Here is a 19345-nt window from a genome sequence, read left to right as displayed (position 1 = left end):
AATGCCATTTCATCTACATACCATGACAAGAATAAACTCTTCATGCAAGGAAGTGCTGCACACAATTATGAGCTGCTACAATATATTCCTGAGTGCTTTCAAGTACTTAAAAAACTTACTCAACATTTGCAGATCAGATGCATAGAAATATGAAGTTTCATCCATGTGTTGTAAAAGCCGTCCTGGAGTGCAAATCAGCATATTTATGTGGTGGATTCTTTCAGACTCTTCCTTCAGATCCTGAAATGGAGTTAACCCAGCTTAGCTCTACTTGTTCACACTACAAGTCCAGTACCAGAGACAGTCAGGCCAGTTTAACCTATTAACAGCTTTCAGAAAGAATAGTCAAGGAGCAGCCTTTCCTCTTCCCACAGACATGCCACCATTTCTTCAGCATGCTCACACCTGTGGCTTGAGGAAAAAGTATTTCAGAGCAGTCTATATTAACAGGATAGTCCTGGAAGACTTGGGAGTAAGGTCCATCCAGTCATGGACACTGAAAAGACTTTAAATATGCTTACAAAAAGCTTCAAAAGACACAGAATACACACAAGAAAATAAGTGGGTTACTGACAGGTTCCCATTAACTACTCCCCTCCTCGACTTTTCAAACCCAGGGTTTCCTTCCTAAACTAGCACTTGATACAGCACTCAGTTACACTAAACTCCAAGAGAGAGGACACACACCTTTCCTCCAATGACAAGGCCAGCTGAGAACTCATGATTCTTCCCCACTTTACGCAGAACCTTGAAGGTTTGATACGCCAGCTCCCGGGTAGGCGATATTATCAAAACGCCCAGGCCATCAGCTGAAGTCCACTGCTGGCGATACAGGAGCTCCAAAGCCTGAAAGAAATTACCATGTTATCACCACAAAAATCTCAGAAGGAAAATGTGCAACAACAAACTGGAAACAAATTGTCATTAAAAAAAAAAAAAAAAAAAAAGATGAAGACATGTTAATTAAAATAATGACACCAAGAAGCAATGCACATTTCACACAGTTTCATGATATATAAATTGTAATCAACGGTAATGACACTTGCTGTAGCAAAATTCTCCAGTACCAACCAATGACAGATAGTAATGGGTGGAAAAATCATAAACACTTCACTGCACAATTAATCCTACTCTGCTGAATTCTCGAAATTAGGCCATTTTTATGATAATAGGAATCAGTGTAGAAAAATACAAGAAATTTCCCTGCTCATAAGGTTTTGTGGCAACCAGGAACAGAATGAGCACCTAGAAGAATGTTAATTATTGAAACTTTAATTCTGGCTTATAGACTTGAAGCAGTATTATCCACACAGAGCATTCCAACTGAACTTGCCATACAGCTCACAACAGGATTATTCCTCCTCTTATGAATTCATACTGCAGAAAACAGTGTATTAGTCAGCTAATCCTAAGCACAAGGACTTTACAGGTATGAATATCTGAAGACTTCTGAAATACTGAAAAGCTGGTAAGCATATTTGCACAATTAATTTTTTTCTACTCCTCAGCTCTTTAGCTCCTCTCTTAGCCCTCTTCTCTAAAACTGTTTAAAATAAGGTTTGTAAAACAAAGTACTTCTACTCTTAAATAAGAGAGTCATCTCACTTGTTTCTCAAATTCACAAGACTTTTGAAGCCACCCACATCCTTTTCTTATCCTCTACTAATAAGACTTTCTTTAAAAAAAGCAGCATAAAGCATAAATCTTCTTTACTAGAGAAGGTATTCAAAGCACCTACTACTGTTATCACAGTTACTGATGAAATAGGCTCCAAAGAAATTTATGTTTACAAAATGCAAGTAATGTTTAACACAGACAAACCCCATAAAAAATATTTATCTCCTTTGGTGTTTGTATCCACTTATATACGCACTTCAAGCACATGTCTCAATTATACTTTCAAACTGAAGAAATGAAATGCAGATTATGATGCTTTGAGTAAAACTGTCAGATATGTACATTCATATTGGGGTTTTTCATCCCACTATTCTGCTTGTACTTAGAAGCGAATTTCTAAGGAGTTGACAGAAGTCCACAATCACTAAGGTTAATTTTGTTATATAATGCTCAAATTTTAACATTTTAAAGGAGTGAAAACCAGTCATCTAAAAAATCTAAGGAACTGAAAATCCACTGTTCTGTTTCATACACCTAGTTTTCAACTGCCAGAAAAATTGGACAACTAGAGTTGCACCAGAAAAACATTACTGAGAGAAAAACGAAGCACCTCCTAAATCACACAGGGCCTACTAAGGTAAGATGAAAATGAAACTTTTAAATCATACAATATTCCTGGCACAAAAGATATACTTCTTCCAGAAGCTCATGCAGCTTTATTCAATCTCTAAGTATCTTGGCTTTCCTGAAACACTCAGATCAGTTGAATTTTATCTTTTCTCTCAGGATCTACTATTGTAAGCTGACTGACATCAATATTTCACAGATGACTTGGTTTGAGTAGAAACAGAAGGATGTAAATTACTTACTGGAACAATAAAAGCCAACGTTTTGCCCGATCCAGTCTTTGCAGCTCCAAGTACATCTTTACCTTGTAAAGCCAAACCTATGGTTTGCCTCTGTATCTCTGTGACCAAACGATACTGAGCTTCCTGCAGTCCTGGTATTGGCAGGGTGGGAAGAGAAGAGAGAGAGTGGAAGGGCAAGAGGAACAAAAAAACAGAAGAAAGAAAAAAAACTATTTAATTTTGTCTGGGCCACAAATGCATTGCTCTGTTTAGAAAATGCTGTATATGGCAACACTTACCTAAAATTTAGTTTAAAGAAAAAAAAAAAATGCAGATGCAGATAAACAATGTATTCCCCTTTACCTTTATTATTTTCCAAAGAAAAGTTCTATACTCACCTTTAAGGGTTTTCTTGACAATGGAAAAATCTGAAAAATCTTTGTATTTCACTTGCATTTATCTGAACAAACTAATTTTAATCAATGCTTACAATCCTAACATAAGAAAGGAAGTGTAAGAGCATTCTACAAGTTGGTGTTAACATGTAGTAGTTCAGTATAACATGATTCAGTTAGCTAGTCAGGCAAACTATACTAGTTTGACCTAATCTAAACCACTGATTTACTATAAACGATTTTGGTAAGAATAATATGCTTGAATAATGCAGGCTAATAGCACAATTTAAAGCTCAGACCACCATGAATCACAGAGCAATTTAGACGAAGAGGACCTCAGGAGACACATACCTCACATACCTTACTAGAGCCCAGATGTCCTTTTCAGATCTGTGTTTTCAGATCCCAGCAGGGATCTACTGGGAATATATCTCATCCTTGCTGCAGCGTATATTTGGGCACCCAGAGCTGCAGCAATATTACATCTACTCTGACTGGGAAAAGAAGAGCTCACCTATGTCCAGAGACTCACCAGATTCCCCAACCCCTCTAGCACTTGGTGTATTTAAATTTTTTAGAGCTGTCCTACAGGGTTAAAAAATAGTAAAAAAGTAGTTTATTGTCCTGACACCTACTAACTTCGTTCTCTGTATGCACCCATATTTGAGAGCTGTTAATTATATACAAAAACAGAGTCCCCAATAAAATGTGTTTGAGTCCATGTGTTTGCTCAATGATTTACAAAGATGAGGTGTCAAGTAGAGCTCTTGGGAAAAATGTAGTATTTTCCTGCTGTTCTAGCAGATGTGAAGAGTTTTCACCAGCAAAGTTCACAATTAACAGTAGCAGGACAAAAAAAACCCCACAACACTCAAGAAAAAAAAAAAAAAGAAAAAAAAAAAGAAAAAAAAAAAAAAAGAAAAAAAAAAAAAAAAAAAAAAAAAAAAAAAAAAAAAAAAAAGAAGCACTGTATTTATAAAGCCTGAAAAAGAAGGTAGACTATACAGCTTTGAAATGCATGCTGACTAAAATCCATAAACTGAGATTTCAAAACGTCAAACTTGGAGCTTACAACTCATGCATTTCTAATAGGTATTGTTTATCTCTAAACCAACTGCAGAACAGAAATCTCCCAAATCAGGGAACAGCAAATAGTCTTCAGACCTATTTTAACACTTTGTGGTTTAACAATTCCAGAGAAGGCTTCAGATAAAGAGCTACTGAGCTGTCAGATCAGCCTTGTATCTCCTTGAAGTACCAAGCCTTTACTGCCTCTGCCTGTTTACAGAAAACTGAGAGGTTATAGCGTTTAAAGCATCCCAAATCACAACAGCCTGGTTCTCCCCAGTAAATCAAGACAAGTAATTTGATACATGAATTTAATCTCTAGAAGGTAAAAATAAGTAAAAGGTAATAACACTCTTATTAAAACCTGGGTTTGACACGTTTCAAGGCAAAACTCTTGCAAGGTAGATTTCAAACTTTCACTGTGTCCTAACAGAGCAATTGAAACTCTTGCCAAACATTAGTTTGGGGGACGGAAAAAATCCCACCACAACCACCATAAAAAGGACTTTTTTTGACTTTCATAATTGGAATTCTTGACAAGTACTTACAAATTCAGCTGGTAATTCCCAGTCTTGCTATTTTGCATGCTAAATATTTACAATTCAGTGATGTATACAGTTTCTGGTTAATTTCAAAGAGACACTCTACATAGAAAAAGAGTAGGCCTACAGGAGGGAAAAGTATTCTACTAACATCAAAAGAGAATTCATGCAATGATTATGTGCAGCTAAAGGATAGATTTAACAGGTTGTGCTACATCAAATGGGCTATTGCAGCAATCTGAAATCGTTCTAAATAATTGAAGTATTTCAGTAGTCAACTTCTTTTTCACTCTAGATGACTCAGTGAGAATAGATGTATTAATCAAAAAAAGAAAATATTTTTCCATTCTACCTTGAACTGCTCTAAATCAATTTAAAAATCATTACATGCATAAGCCTAGCTCTTTCAAAGATGTCCAAGGAAAAAAGTGAGAACAGTATTAAAAGAGCAAGGAATGTTGGGAAAGGCCATGTCACAAAGCTTCCCGTATTTCTCTGCCTTACATACTTCCAGGAGCTGAACAATGTTACGTTGTAGTACCCTTAAACTCCAAAGGTGCTGGTATATTTTTAAGTCATGTCCAAATGGAAGGCATAAGAAGGACTGATGTCTGAGGTAGATCTTCTGATAGTCTTATTCCACATCTTCATGCACCAGTGCAAAACACCACCAGCTTCTACTTAGTTTGTTTCCCTGTCCAAAGTCACTACCTCTGGCCTCATCTGCTGGGACCCCTTAACGTGAGCTCTCTCTAATCACCTCCATATGACAGCAGACAGCTCATTTCAAACACTTCAAATGCTATTCTGACCTAACTCAACTACTTTGACACTGAGCAGACTAGAAAGGATTCTTCACAAACAGCTCCCTGGCACATCAGTTAGGCTGTTAATGCTTTTCATGAGCACAACTGTTTGGAAAAGACCATGTCCATCAATGGCCTGGTAGTCAGGCAATAAAGTCACTGAACCAACAGCAAACAGCTCATCTATGAACACATAACACAGAAAATGCTCCCATGATATGGACATATTGGAACTAAATTTCACATTTTTCATCTATGCTGCCACACACTTGCCATCACATGTCAACAAATGAAAAAAAAAAATCCAGTAACAAAGTATAGTTGGTTGAGTCTTCATTATAAATTTTGTCATGTTTATCCACCACAGTCATTCTCGCACATGAAATTATGGACAGGAAACCAAGCTGGATCATCTTGCATCCATCAGCCATTCTACCACTATTCCATGCACACCCTGTGTGCCAGAGACCCCAGCCACTGCTCTTCACAGAGAGGAGCTTACCCAAGAGCTTTCTACTTCCGTTGTCCCTAAGGGATCTGCATCATGCAGAACTCACTGGAGACACCTAAAGATCCAAGCACATGGCACTTCTTCACAGTTCCTACTCCCACTTTAACCAGATCCGGGATAATACAGAAGAAACACTGGAGACTCAGTGGAAAACCTTGTCAGGGACCAGAATAGAATATCTGACAGACTGAAGACATAAAATTCGGTGGGCATTCAACCATATGTTCACAGGCAAGAGGATCCCAGAGCAAAAAGACAAAATCCCAGCAGAGGTGAGACCAGAACTCACAGAGCTATCAAGAGCCCCCGGAACTATCCTAGTACAAGCATAGGTTTACTCTTTCTTAATTCTGATGAAAACATGCCTGAAGGTTACAAGCCTCTGTTCTTCAACATCTACAAACACACACAAACACAACCTTCCACTATCCAATCCCTACGTCTGCTGCCACAAGCTGGACAGTGACACACAATCCATGCCCAGAAACAGACACACGTGCAGTCACATCAGTGACATGGAAACATCCATGGCCATTCACACAGCCATGGAGCAGAGTAGAGGAACATGCCATTGGCTTTCAAACAGCAAAGCAGACGATCCACTGAAGCTCAAGAATACTAACTTGCTGGATCTTAACTAACGGAGCTAACACGACCTCTTTACGGTAACAGATGTTTCCTCTATACCTCTTGTCATTACTTTCTGCTCAATCGAATTACAACCACCAAAAAGGCATTACCACCAGCTGTGCCGAGCGCGGCATAACCCCGTACAACTGCCCTGCAAACTCAGCAAAAGTTGGCAGGAGACAGAGCAGCAGCACCACAGGCAGGACACCTCTAACCCGTAATTCACAACTACAGTGCCTTCCGCTGATCAGCGCTGATTCCAAAGCCGACTGTCTCCCGCAGGAATTCCAGGAGATCTGGGTGACAAAACCAACACCATTCACTTCAGGTCTCGCGGTCAAATACCTATTTCCTGGCTAAAGACTAAACAACACATTCATTTATACTGATGGTTTGCCTGTCATGCGTCTTCTATGGAGACAAACGTGCCTTATCCCCAACAGGGAGATATATCCACGTTTCCTGGTGAAAAGGGCCATGTGCCCCTGGTTACAACCACCTGCTTCAGCCTCCTCCTCGCTGCCCTCCTAACCACAAACACCCCCGGCCGAGGGTCCCACTGCCCCCGGCTCCACAGCCTGTCCAGTCACCTCCAGCAGAGCCACTGGAACTGCGGCTACCGGGCCCGGCTCCTCTGCCTGGGGAAAAACAACAGAACACCTCTACCCGGCATCAGTGAAAGCCCTGTGCCCGCCCTCACGACCAGTGCCACCCAACACACCTCCTACAGAAGCAACCGACAGTCCGCCGAGGACCCACACACAGACACCACCGCACCTCCTCCCGGTTCTATCCACACACACGCCACCCGAGGAGAGGAGCCGCTTTTTCCCGCCCCGCACAGCCCCTCGCTCCCCGGCCCGGCCGTACCTCGGGGTAGCGCTGCAACCAGGCGCCCGATGTTCTCCCGCTCCACCTGCCACTCGGGCCGCTTCCTCTCCTTGCGCTGCAGCCGCAGCCTCTTCGTCCGCCGGGTGTATTTCTTCTTCCAGCGCTCGAAGCTGCGCACGGGGTCCATGGCGGCCGCCGTAGCCGCGCCGCCGCCGGGCCGGCCCATGCTGCCCCGCCGCCCCGCGTGGGTCGCGCCGGGCCGAGCGCAGGCGGAGCGCGTCATGGGGCCGCGCCAGTGGGATCGCGTCATGGGATCGCGTCATGGGATCGCGTCATGGGATCGCGCCATGGGATCGCGTCATGGGATCGCGCCATTGGGATCGCGCCATTGGGGCCGCGCCGCCGGCAGGCCCGGCCCGGCCCGGGGGGACTGTGCCGGTGCTGGGGAAGGTCGCGGTTTGTGGAGTTTTCCCCCCAAAAAATGAGTTCGTGCCGCAGCAAGGGAAATACGCTGTGATAGAGATTGTAAAACGGAAAGGGGAAAAAAAAATACAGCCGTAATAGAAAAGGGGTATGTGCTTAGTGCTGGCGTAAATTTTGTCCTCAGCAGTGTGGTGGCGTGGGGGAATCACAGAAGCATAGAATGGATTTGGTTGGGAAGGGCCTTAAAGATGAGCCAGTCCCAGGTCCTCTGCCGTGGGCAGGAGCACCATTCACTAGACCAGGCTGTTCAAAGCCCCATCCAGCCTGGCCTTGGACACTGCCAGGGATGGAGCATCCACAGCTTCGCTGGGAAATCTGTGCCAGTGCCTCACCACCCTGATAGTGAGGAATTTCTTCCAAATGTCTAATTTAAACCTGCTCTCATTTAGTTTGAATCAGTTCCCCCTTATTTATCACTACCTGCTCTTGAGAAAAGTCCCTCTCCAGCTTTCTTGCAGCACCTCCCCGCCAGGTATTTGAGGGCTGCAATTAGGTCTTCACCCTGTTCTAAATGCATATTATATAGTCGGCTTTTCACAAATCTTAACATGAATACTATATGTATGATTGCACAGTATTATGTTTTATTAATAGAGTTTAGAAAGGTAATGAATGTATATTTTTTTTGTACCGGAGAGTTAACAGTAAAAGACTGGGTTTTGTTTTTTTTTTCTTCTTTTTGTAACATCTAAACTGACCAAGCCAGAAGGTATGGGGGGAGGGAGGGAGTGTCATCATCTTGTAACCCTGCATAAAAGACTGCTAATATTCTGGGTTTTTATCCAAATGAAAATAACCAAAAAACCTCAAGAGAATGATTTATACCCATGTTACCAAACAGAGTGGAAGTCACCCATTAATAAATCTGCCAGATAAGATAATTGGGAATACTTGAAACAGATACAAACTCAAAAGGAATGTTTGAATCATTTAGTAAAATCTACTGAATATTCAACACAGTGCTCCTTAAAGAAAGAGGTCTGAAAGGGTGAAGTGCATGCTGCTGGCAGGCCTTGTGCGAAGCACCCTCAACCAAGAGAATTTCACCTTTCTGTCTCCTAATTGTCCATTTTTAATTTTTATTAAACTTATAAATCTCTCAGAGAGACTGGAACTCGTTTCTCACAACCCCAAAGCTGCCTCTTTTCCAGACTGAACAATCCAAATTCTTGGCCTTTCCCCACAGGAGAGGTTCTCCGTTCCTCAAATCATCCTGGCGTCCCTCTGGACTGGCTCCAGCAGGTCCCTGCCCTACCTGTGCTGGGAGCCCAGAGCTGATGCAGCACTGCAGGTGGGGTCCCAGCAGGGCAGAGCAGAGGGGCAGAATCCCCTCCCTGGCCCTGCTGCCCACACTGCTTTGGATGGAGCCCAGGACACGTTTGGCTTTCTGGGCTGTGAGTGCACACTGAGTCTCTCACCCACCAGCACCACCAAGTCTTTCTCAGCAGGGTTGCTCTCCATCTGTCTCCAGCCTGTGTTCATACTGGGAGTTGCCCAGACCTGTGTGCAGCACCTTGCACTTGGTGCTCTTATACCTCATGAAAGTCCCACAGGCCCAGTTTCTCAGGCTTGTCCAGGTCCCTCTGGATGGCATCCCATCCCTGAGGTGTGTCAGCCACGCTACTCAGCTTGGTGTCATAAGCCCCTTTTAGATACTGGAGGGCCTGGAGCCTTCCTCTTCTCCAGGCTAAACAGCTCCCTCAGCTCTCTTCATGGAGAGGTGCTCTATCACTCTTATCATCTTTCATGGCCCTCCTTGGACTTGTTCCAACACATGTCCATGTCTTTTCTTGTATTGAAGACCCAGAGCTAGAGTGAGTACTCTGGAGCTGAAATCAGGAGGAAGAGTTCTATGTCAAGGCTGTTAATGACTTGTTTGCTCATTTGTTACAGGGAAAAAACTGACAAATTTGGAAAAATCAAAACGCCAGTTGAAAAACATAGAGCCGGGCTCATGTTTAAGGTGCTGGGTTTAAGCTCTGGCATGTGCTTTGACCTTCATAATACAGCTGTAGTCAGTCTTAGTGCCTTGGCTCAGAGCCTTGAACTGTGCAAGGTTAGCAGAAAGTCGCAGGGAAAAATGCAAACAGAGTTGTTTTACACTGCATGGTGTAAGGCTGGTGTCCATAAGAGGCACATATTTCTCAACAAACTAGATTTAGCCAACCTGCAGATTTATATTACGCTATCTTTGCATTCACCAATCTTTAACCCCTCCCAGCAGGAAGGTCTGCATTGCTCTGCAGTTGTTCAGTGGTCAGAAACAATTTGCTGAGTCAGTTTTAGCACTTCATCAGCACACAGAGTTAAAAACAAAAACAGCCTGTGGAATTATTGTGCCACATCAGGAAGAGAAAATTACTAATATATTTATGCAATGGCATGAGACGGAAGTAAACACGCTGATGAGGTGAACAATGAAAGACTCCCGAAATAATTGCTGTCTCTGATGAGGGTTTGGAATTCCAGAAAGCCAAGGGAAAAGGGAGTGTCTTTTAATTAGCTCCACTTTTGCCATACATATGTTGAGTCTACCACTGAAAGACGTTTTCCCTCCTCCCTGAGATCAGGGAAACCTATAATCATAGAAATGTTTGGTTTCCCTTTAAAATCCATGAAGTTACTAATTTCAGGAGGGAATGGAAAAAATCTCCCTTAAATATGCCCCAGGGAGATCTCTCCTCCCAGGTACAGCTTTGAATGCAATGGTTTTTTTTCTAGGGGTTTATTGCTCTGCAGATGAATAAGTAATACTGAAGTAATAAGTATACTGAAGGTTTTATTCTTGAAACAAAAATGGTTTTGTCTGAAACTACCTGATAAGAGGCTGCTTGCAGGAGATGCTGATCCACCCTGATGGATGTGCTTTGGGGGATGGCTCATGTTTCCCACACTTAAGAACGAAACAAAGTCCCAGTCCAGCACAGTCAGACTGTCACACGGCTCAGCTGCCAGTTTGAACATTTTATGTCTGCCTCTAATAGAAAAACAAACAAGCAAAAAACCCTCCTGTGTAGAGTTCCAGCTGTCACAGCACTGGACTAAGTTTACTCTTTTCCTAAGTAAATGTACAGTAAACGTGCTGTGTTTGGACATGCTGTCTTTGCTCACCTGGTCTGTGTTTTGCCTGCAGGGCTCACCTCTTTCATAACAGAACAGCAGCAGTGGTCTGTGAGTCATGACAGGCATAAATCCTAAATGAAAAAAAAAAAAAAAAAAAGAAAATAGTATCTTGCTGTCCTGTTTCTAAAACAACTTTTTATGCTGCTGTCATGAATGCTTTGAAAAGTATCTGAGAAGCATGAAAGCATGCTTTTTAATAACTAATTTGCTCATTAATCAAGAGGTCCATATACCAGGAGAGGAAAAGAGAAAGTCAAAGGGGCCTTGTCCTGTGTCCCACAGTACATGGTAAAATGCTAGATGGAGCTCCAGGCTGCAGGTCTGGGGGCCTGCAAAAGCTCTGGAACCACCCTTCTAATTTCTCTGGTGTCCTCTCACCCTGAGGGACTTGCCTGAGAAACAGGCAGGGGTTTATAGAAGTCTCCCTTTTATACAGGAACAAATTCTACCTTGTGAAGTTTATAATATGATATTTAAAATTTCAGTTGTCTTGTAAGAGTACTATCCTAAAACTGTGGCAAAACCAGAAACCCCTCTGAGACTGAGAGAGATGATAAATGATTCAAGTACAGTTGTTTATTTGCAATTTGAAGAAATGAAGGGAGTATAGCTATAACAATAAAAGTAACAAGGCCTGATGCACAACCACAGAGAAGGCGGCAGCAATTTTTCATTTTAAACAAGACCTATTTCAGGAACACTCGTTCTCCATAGATTTCACTTTCATGCATACTCAATCTTTCCTACTCATAAGCACAAACGTCTGTCTATTTCGAAAGAGTTATTTACGATGAGGAGGACATGGGGCACCAAGTATCAAGGTCAGAGCCCTGAGGGCACTCATAGACGTTAATGGCCCTGACCAGCCTCACCTCAGTCCTCCTCCTACACCCTGGCACAGCTCCACCCTGCAGCTTCAGGCCCTGTCTGAGTTATGTCATATATCATGTTGGTCCTCAGCCCAGCCACAGCCATGCCTGTGGCCATAGACCCCACTGGCTGGGACCCAGAGCTGCAGAATGACTTCCTGGCTTGACCTCAGTCCTGCTTGGTCACTGTGGACACGCCCAGTCATCAGTGACTGTATCTGACCCTGACTACGGCCACCAGACCTCATCCTGATTCTGATCCTCATCCTCATTCTGTCCCTGACCAGGCAATTGATTTTTCCAGCTTGATGTTGGACCTGCTGCAGACTTTTTTGATGAGTTGGGCTCCTGGTGACCACAGCTGCCACCTGTGAGCATGGCCTGCTCCCTCACTCAGGGGCTGTGTTACCAGGCTGAGATCCTGGCTCTTACGAAGCAGCCAGTCCTTGCTGTGCCCTGACAAGCAAGACATTGTCACTTTGTCTGGGTTCATCCTGAATGGTGACAATGGTTTGCAGTCTCTGTTATCCTTCATATTCTCTTTTCAGAAAACTTCACAGCCAACCTGAGCTGTACCACAGTGCCGTAGCTCTGTGTTTCGTGAGGCTTTCTTAATGCCAAGGATTTAGAACAGTTGGCCCAACACCCAAATCTTGCCAATTCCCTATTCTTACCTATATTTTTTCCTGCATTTCATGCTTGGTCATAATCTGTTGACTTGTTGCAAGTGCATCACTCCCTGCACTCCTGCTGTACCATTTCTCTTGATGCCTCATGTAGCCACATACTCTCATTCACATACCACATACCTCAGTTAAACATTTCCTCTGCAAATCTCTGCAGGAATTTAAGGTAAGTAAATAAGGTAAGTAGTATTAAGGTAAGTAATATTTTTTTAATTATCACTGGATGTGTTTAAGTTAAACTTTGGCATTTGTATTAAATCCTTGATTGTTTTATGCTAACCTGCTTACTTTCCATTTTTCAATATAATTTTTATCATGTACCTAAAGAGGTAGTCAGCAAACAGAGGAAGTGACCCCAGAAGGACCATTTGTCAGTGAAATACCACTAAAGTCCTTCTCAATGGAACCGCCACATGCCAGGAGAATTTCCTCAACCAAGAGGGCTCTCAAAACTCTTATCTTCCAACGCTTACTTGCTGTGCTTCAGGAGATTTGAGAGAAAGCATGTGAGAATATTCTGCCTGACTGTCTCTGAATGAGACACCTACAGTGAAAGGATGGACCCTCAATGTAATATTTGCACTGCTCGATGTAACTTCAGAACAGTTTGGAAAAAGTATGGAAATAGCAGTCAGATTTGTAAGTTATTTTTAACAGGGGTAATGCTCCTATCAGACATTATTATGAAATTTTATCCGTCCAAAGGATGTACAATATGACATAGAAAAATGGTAATCTTCCTTGGAAAAAGAAAAATCACTTTAAAATGATCATTGTTAGGAATGATGGACATAATTGTTCAGAGAAGAAATGGGTGTTAGAGTAGATGTCAGGACCCTGAGAGCACTATTGGACCTTACCTCCCTGCTAAGCCTCCCCCAGGGTCTCTCCCAACTCCTGCCCATGATCTCAGGACTCCATTTCAGCTTAGCCAAGTGGTATTAGTCTGAGTACTGCAGGCTGAGAAAAAAAAAAATCAATGCTCTCAGTTTAAAACAGAAATTTCAATACTCTCATGCAGACCCAGGGTAAGCAACTCTACAGAGGAGTCACAGTAGCTGTTTGGGATGGAGAGCAAAGAATAAAAGAAACAGAGTAGAGGGGAAAAAATTAAGAAAACCCATAGAATTGTTTTTTCTAGTATTGGGTAGCCCTATAATAAAAGGCTACCAAGAAATTATATTTTTTAAGTTGAAAGTTACACTGGATTTTCAAAAGCATAATCACTGCTTCAATAGTTCCTGGTCTGGGCAAATGGGTTGGTTGTGATGGATAAACAGTTATTACCAAAAATATTGTGTGGTGTAATTGAGAGCTTGTATTTTCCTCTTAGTAATGAACAGCTCTTTCCCAGCAATGAAACAAATATGAAATTGCAGATGCATTTCTCCTTGGGAAACTAATAAAACAAAAATGCTTTTACCAAGCATGTAAATTATAGGAAATTGGGTTTAGGTAGACACCTAAGGGTAGACAAATAGGCTAAAGATGCCACAGATAGAATAGCATAAACACATTTGTCCTGGAATGGCAAAGAACTTTTTGTTTTCTAGAGGACAGCTAATATTCATGATTTAGTCTGCAGGGCCCATAGAATGAAGTTTAAGCCAATGAAAGCCCACCTGAACCTTGGGAAAGCTGTGATGTAAACTTTGACCAACAAGAACAATTCCATGGACAAAAAGAAAAGCTTTCACTCAGATTGTCAGACAAGATAACCTATAAAACAGAAAGTAATTTTAAAAATTAATTGCTTACTGTGTTATATTTTCAGTCTTTACATTAGATCATCTGCCTCTTCAAGATGTTATGATATATAGATTTCTTTTAAGAAAGACACAAAAGACGAATGTTGAAACAAACACAACATCAAAACATTTTCCTTTAAGTCAACAAAATGTTTTGTTGAAAATTCTAAGCATGACCAATCTTGCAAAAAATATATGATGGATTTGCTGGAACTTGTTTTGGCTCACAGAGCTGTCGAACACGCCCAGGCTTCCCAGGGCCCATCGCTTCACCCCTTCCCACAGTTTGCCCTGCAGCACTTCACCCTTCTCCGGGCTGTTGGTGCCAGGCCCACGCTGGTGTTTGGGTGTCTCTGAGCCACTAGGGGCTGTGACAGACTTGGAGAAATAAAAATGAGTAATAAACTGGGACATCATAACAGGCACACCACTCTGAGAAGGACCATTAAATAATCAAGCCTGCCTTTTCATGCCGGCTGGGCTCTGTACAGTCCCAGGGCACAGGCAGTTATTCCAACGCAGGAACTCCATAAATACACATTTAATCTTGAACACGCTTGACAGTTCTTTCACAACTGAGCTGATTTCCTGGCTCAGATACAGAGTTGACAAATTAAATTACAAAAGATGAGTTAACCTTTCAGATGATCACACATTTTGGAAGAATGCCATTCCCCAAACAGAATAGTACACACTGTGTTGCTATTGAAGCTTAATATAAAAATGACTTGCTTAATGCTGTACTTTAATTATAAAGGCAGTCTGTAGGGAAGAAAAAAAAAAAAAAAAAAAAAAAAAGCATTTTCATTTAGCACATTTTTGTATTTCAGAATAATTTCAGAAGACAATTAATGTGTTGTTTTTCCCAGATCATTAGCATAGTATATTTGCTTTGTCAGATATGTAAAAAAGGCACAGTACCTTTATGCAACAGGCACTTATGCCTTATTGTCCTTGTTTTTATGTGCTTGGTTATTCTTGCATTTGGAGAAGAAGTCATAGTTTATTATTTTGAGCCTCTAGTTTATTCACCAGGTGTATTGCTCAACTCTGAAGTGTACATTTCCTTCCTATTTATGATGATTTAATAACACCTCTTTTTGTGGCTGGGAAGCATAAGCCACCCAGCCTGCCCTATCTATCTGCACCTTTCTGGCTATAGAAGTTACATTTGTTTCACATGTTTAGACTCATTGGACTGATATTTCATAGTAATAGGTTATGAGACAAATTTAAGAGAAGAGACATAAGCTGGGAGTCAGTCACAGAGAGGCAATGTGGGAAGGCAAAAGGAAACTGAAAATAAACTACCCTGATGGTGCCTATTTATGCTGCCAGAGGTGAGACTGGACTCATGCCCATGTCCCTAATATTCAACCATTCCTGCTGACAATCCCTGTACTTGTAGGAGTCCTGTGTGGACCTATGTGGACAACAGCTGCACGAACTGTAAAGTGGTCGAACCAAATTCATCCCTTAAATAACTGCAAGGTCTCATAAAAATTAGATTTATCTTCATGCTTTATTGTTTCAGTTGCATCAGATTTCTCAAGTAGAAGGTGCTGACAAGGCTTGGGTGAAAAGGATACTGTCACTATAGCATGAGCAGCCACGTGACCTCCAAACTCCATAGTGATCACAGCATTCTAAAAACTGGAGACAGAAAAGCTGCTGTGCTAAATCTCCTCATCTTCACAATAACAAAAACAAGAGAAGGGTAGAAGGGTTTCTTTCAGGGTGTGGTGATGAAGTTGTGCAGATTTGTCCACAGTTCCCTACTGAAGGCAAGTTCATGATGAGGGAGTGAAAACATGTGCCTGAATAGCTGGATTTCCAAATCTTACAATAACATTTCTGTACTTCCTTTGTTGTAAAAACATGGGAAAAATGAAAAACAGAAACTCTGTTAAGAAAAATAACATTTTTCATGGGAGATTCTGGCTACTTTTGTTTGACAAACAAACATAATGATTTAAAATTTCTTAACAATCAAATCTCAGGAGATTCAGCTCCAGATCACAGATATATGTATGTATAGGCATCTAAATGGAGGAGCCTGGTTCAATTGCTTAGTTGCCATCTGAGGTGCTGTAAGGCATCCTGCCTGAGCTCCAGCTGCTTCTCCAGAAGGGCACAGATCTCCCATATGCCCCATGTTGTATCTGCCAGCGTTGTGCTTCTATACCCTAGAGCACTGAATGCTTATGTTCAATCCCACTGGAAACTGTAGAGCTATTTGACTCATTTTGAAAGAGACATCTGAATCCTCCTCCAGAGTCCATTAGTTGTATTGACTGGATTTCCACTCACTATGATGGGAACATGACATGTAGTCAGGACATTAAAGTCCCTACAAGCTGGAACTGACTGTCCCCTATCCCTTCCCAAAAGAGCTTAATGTTTGTCAGATGTAAGGACTCAGTAAGAGGCTTGTGAAGTTATGGACATAAAAAGCTTCACTGAGCTTCTCAGCAGTTTAGTGTTCCAGTTTCACTTCACTTAGCAATCCTTTAAATCACCATCAATAATAACACTCAGAAAACAGGTTGTTTCAGCAAATGTGGTTGATTCATATGCAAACTTACTGCCTAAACAAATCTAACAGATCTTTCAGTGGCTACTTTTTGGATCCAGTTCAGAAAATGTTCAGTATTCTTTAATGAAATTAGCATCTCTGTTTCAGACCTAAATTAGACAGGTTCAACAACTCATAAAAACAAACACAAACCCCATAAAAGCTCTACACAAGTCTACAGAGGATTGGCTCCTGCCACATTCAGGAGCTTGACAGTCACAGCCATCCAGTCTAAGCCAACAGGCTCTGCCACTCAATAGGGTTTGGCAGAAAAACTTCCTACTGCAGAGCTCAGATTCATGGCTTCCAGAGGGGATATGGCTTGGCCTTGGAGCTTGGATCATCACGAACTTGTATGTCTGGTGGTCATTGGCATGTGCTTGAGCTAGGTGAGAACCACAGGACCTGCTCTGCTTGCCCTTTTCAGGTGCTGTGGGATTGTGCCTTGCCAGGGAGAAGGGCAATATCCTTGCCTGCCTCATTCTCACTCTGCCCCCCTGGCTCACTGTTCCACAGTATGTTCTGTTGTGTCAAAGGATTTTCTGTGAAAACTGTAGAATTACTATCTAGGTAATAAAACAACAATTAAAATTCAATGTAATTAAAAGTGAAGTTATACATGAGGAAAACTGTTCCAACTTTATATGTACCAACGATGGCTGCCTAGTTGGTTTTTTACTATTCATAAAATTTGGTTGTAATGATGAAACTGTTTCTATAAGTAATAAGATTCTTATTTAGGCATTCTTTATCTGTCTAGCTAGAAGCTATCCTGTGAGGCACAAAGAGGAGTGACTGAAAGCAAAAGGAACAAAAGCCCGTGTTATTTCTGTGTACCATTCTGCTGTGTGTGTGAGTGCTGTCCAGCTGGACGGCTGCATGTAGAGATTTAATGGTAATAGTGCTCAACTTTCTGCCCCAGACTGTAAACACTCTGTGAAAAAGTTACACTGCTGTGTCCCTCAGTAAATTTCAATGGAATATGCCATGCTCGGTTTTCCTCATCTGACACAACAGAAAACTACACACATTCATTCACATCAGCCTCTATCGGTCACTTTGGAGTTTCCAAAGCACCCAGCCTTGTGACATCAGGGAAACAGTAGCACTTTCACTGCACAGAAAGGGTAAACCAAGCAGGGAACATCAGAGTAGCTTAGTCTCTCTGAGAAGAAGCCGCAGAACACTTGCTTTCTTTTAAATACAGCAATGCAAATACTGTGAAAACTTGAAATCTAGATTTTATTCTGATTTTATTATAGATTTTATTCTGATTGTAATGCTTCAGACATGGGAAGAAGGTAGCTCCATTTAGGGATAATTATAACTGTAACAAGCACATTCAATCATACTGAGTGTTCACAGAAGCACATGCCTGGCAAGAATGTTTTCTTCCACCTGGCATTGCCTCTCCGCTTGAGATAGTATGGACAAGTTGACAAAAAACTTCTGTTTCTTCCTACCATTTATTATTGTTATTCCGTTTCATTGTAAATCTGCGCTTACTGCCTGTTGGGCCACAAAAATTGGCATAGTGTATATCAGCATAATATGGCATATTGTGCTATTGAATGAGATACAAAGATAACAAGAGACATGCTTGAAAAGAAACCAGAGATCAGAGGTGAAAAGCCAGGATACACAGTGAGGGATTTCAGTTTAAATTTAGGAAAAAGGAAGAGGCATTTGAGTTAGTATTTCTGTTCTTACAGAAAAGAATAAAAAGTTTTATTTTCTTTAATGTTGAATTGTTTTAAACACTGCAGAGTGAACTTGGTGTACTGAAAATCCAGACCAATACCTTTAACTTACTGACAATTTATGTGTGTGTTTTGCTTTGTTTTCCCTTCAATCACCTCTCAAAAGCAAGAACAACCGAAACTGCCCATTCATCACCTTCTCTTTGATCTTCACTCTTGATAACAACTATTTCACATCTTCATTCAAATCACTCCACCCCATTCCTTGTAGTAATATTAAAGAGAAACTTCCTGTAGCTAGATGCCTTTCTGCAATAAATCCAATTACTGCTGCTCCAGGGAGGGGTTCAATTGGCAACAAATGCAGCAGGAAAAGCAGTTTGGTGTTATACGTGGATTTTTAAAAGCTGTTCTGATTTCTCAAGATTCTGAGGCAGGCAAAGTAACTGCTATATGTTAGAATATGCAGGTAACTGCATTTTCTAAGGTCCCTCAAATCCTTCTACAGCATGAAAACATTATGTGTCAGTTCTTAGACAGTATGAATTGGAAAAATGTGCTTTGCAAAACGAACACCTTGGAGATACATTGTAATTCATGAAGGACATGAACATCAATTCGAATTTTGAAAAATACAGTGAAGAATAAGCCACTGAAAAACACGCTCTTTCTAGACAGCCAGAAAATCCTTTGTAAATCACAGAATCACACAATCACAGCATGGAAGGGACCCAAAGCATCGAGTCCAGCTCTGGCCCTGCACAGCACTATTCTCAAGGGTCTCAGAGTGCTGTCCATACACTTCTTGAACTCTGCCAGGCTGGTGCTGTGACCACTGCCCTGGGGAGCCTGTTCCAGTGCCCAAACACTCTCTGGGTGAAGAACTTTTTCCTAATATCCAACTCAAACCTTC

At 41.6% G+C, this 19345-nt stretch overlaps 1 protein-coding gene across 1 annotated transcript in view; it reads right to left on the bottom strand.

Annotated features, from left to right (window-relative positions):
* The window catches only part of LOC136374972 (probable ATP-dependent RNA helicase DDX10), a 3643-nt gene extending 722 nt beyond the window's left edge, over positions 1-2921 (bottom strand). The window contains exons 1-4 of the mRNA XM_066340333.1: positions 2864-2921; positions 2487-2617; positions 688-846; positions 120-240 (exon numbers count right to left, since the gene is read on the bottom strand). Coding sequence (XP_066196430.1) covers positions 120-240; positions 688-846; positions 2487-2617; positions 2864-2921 — 469 coding nt within the window. The remainder of the gene's footprint in view (positions 1-119; positions 241-687; positions 847-2486; positions 2618-2863) is intronic.
* Positions 2922-19345: the final 16424 nt, after the last annotated feature.

This window comes from Sylvia atricapilla, chromosome 2 (genome assembly GCF_009819655.1).
Source record: "Sylvia atricapilla isolate bSylAtr1 chromosome 2, bSylAtr1.pri, whole genome shotgun sequence".
Lineage (NCBI taxonomy): Eukaryota > Metazoa > Chordata > Aves > Passeriformes > Sylviidae > Sylvia > Sylvia atricapilla.
The sequence above is the reverse complement of the archived record's forward strand: the minus strand, read 5'-3'. Positions and strand labels throughout refer to the sequence as shown.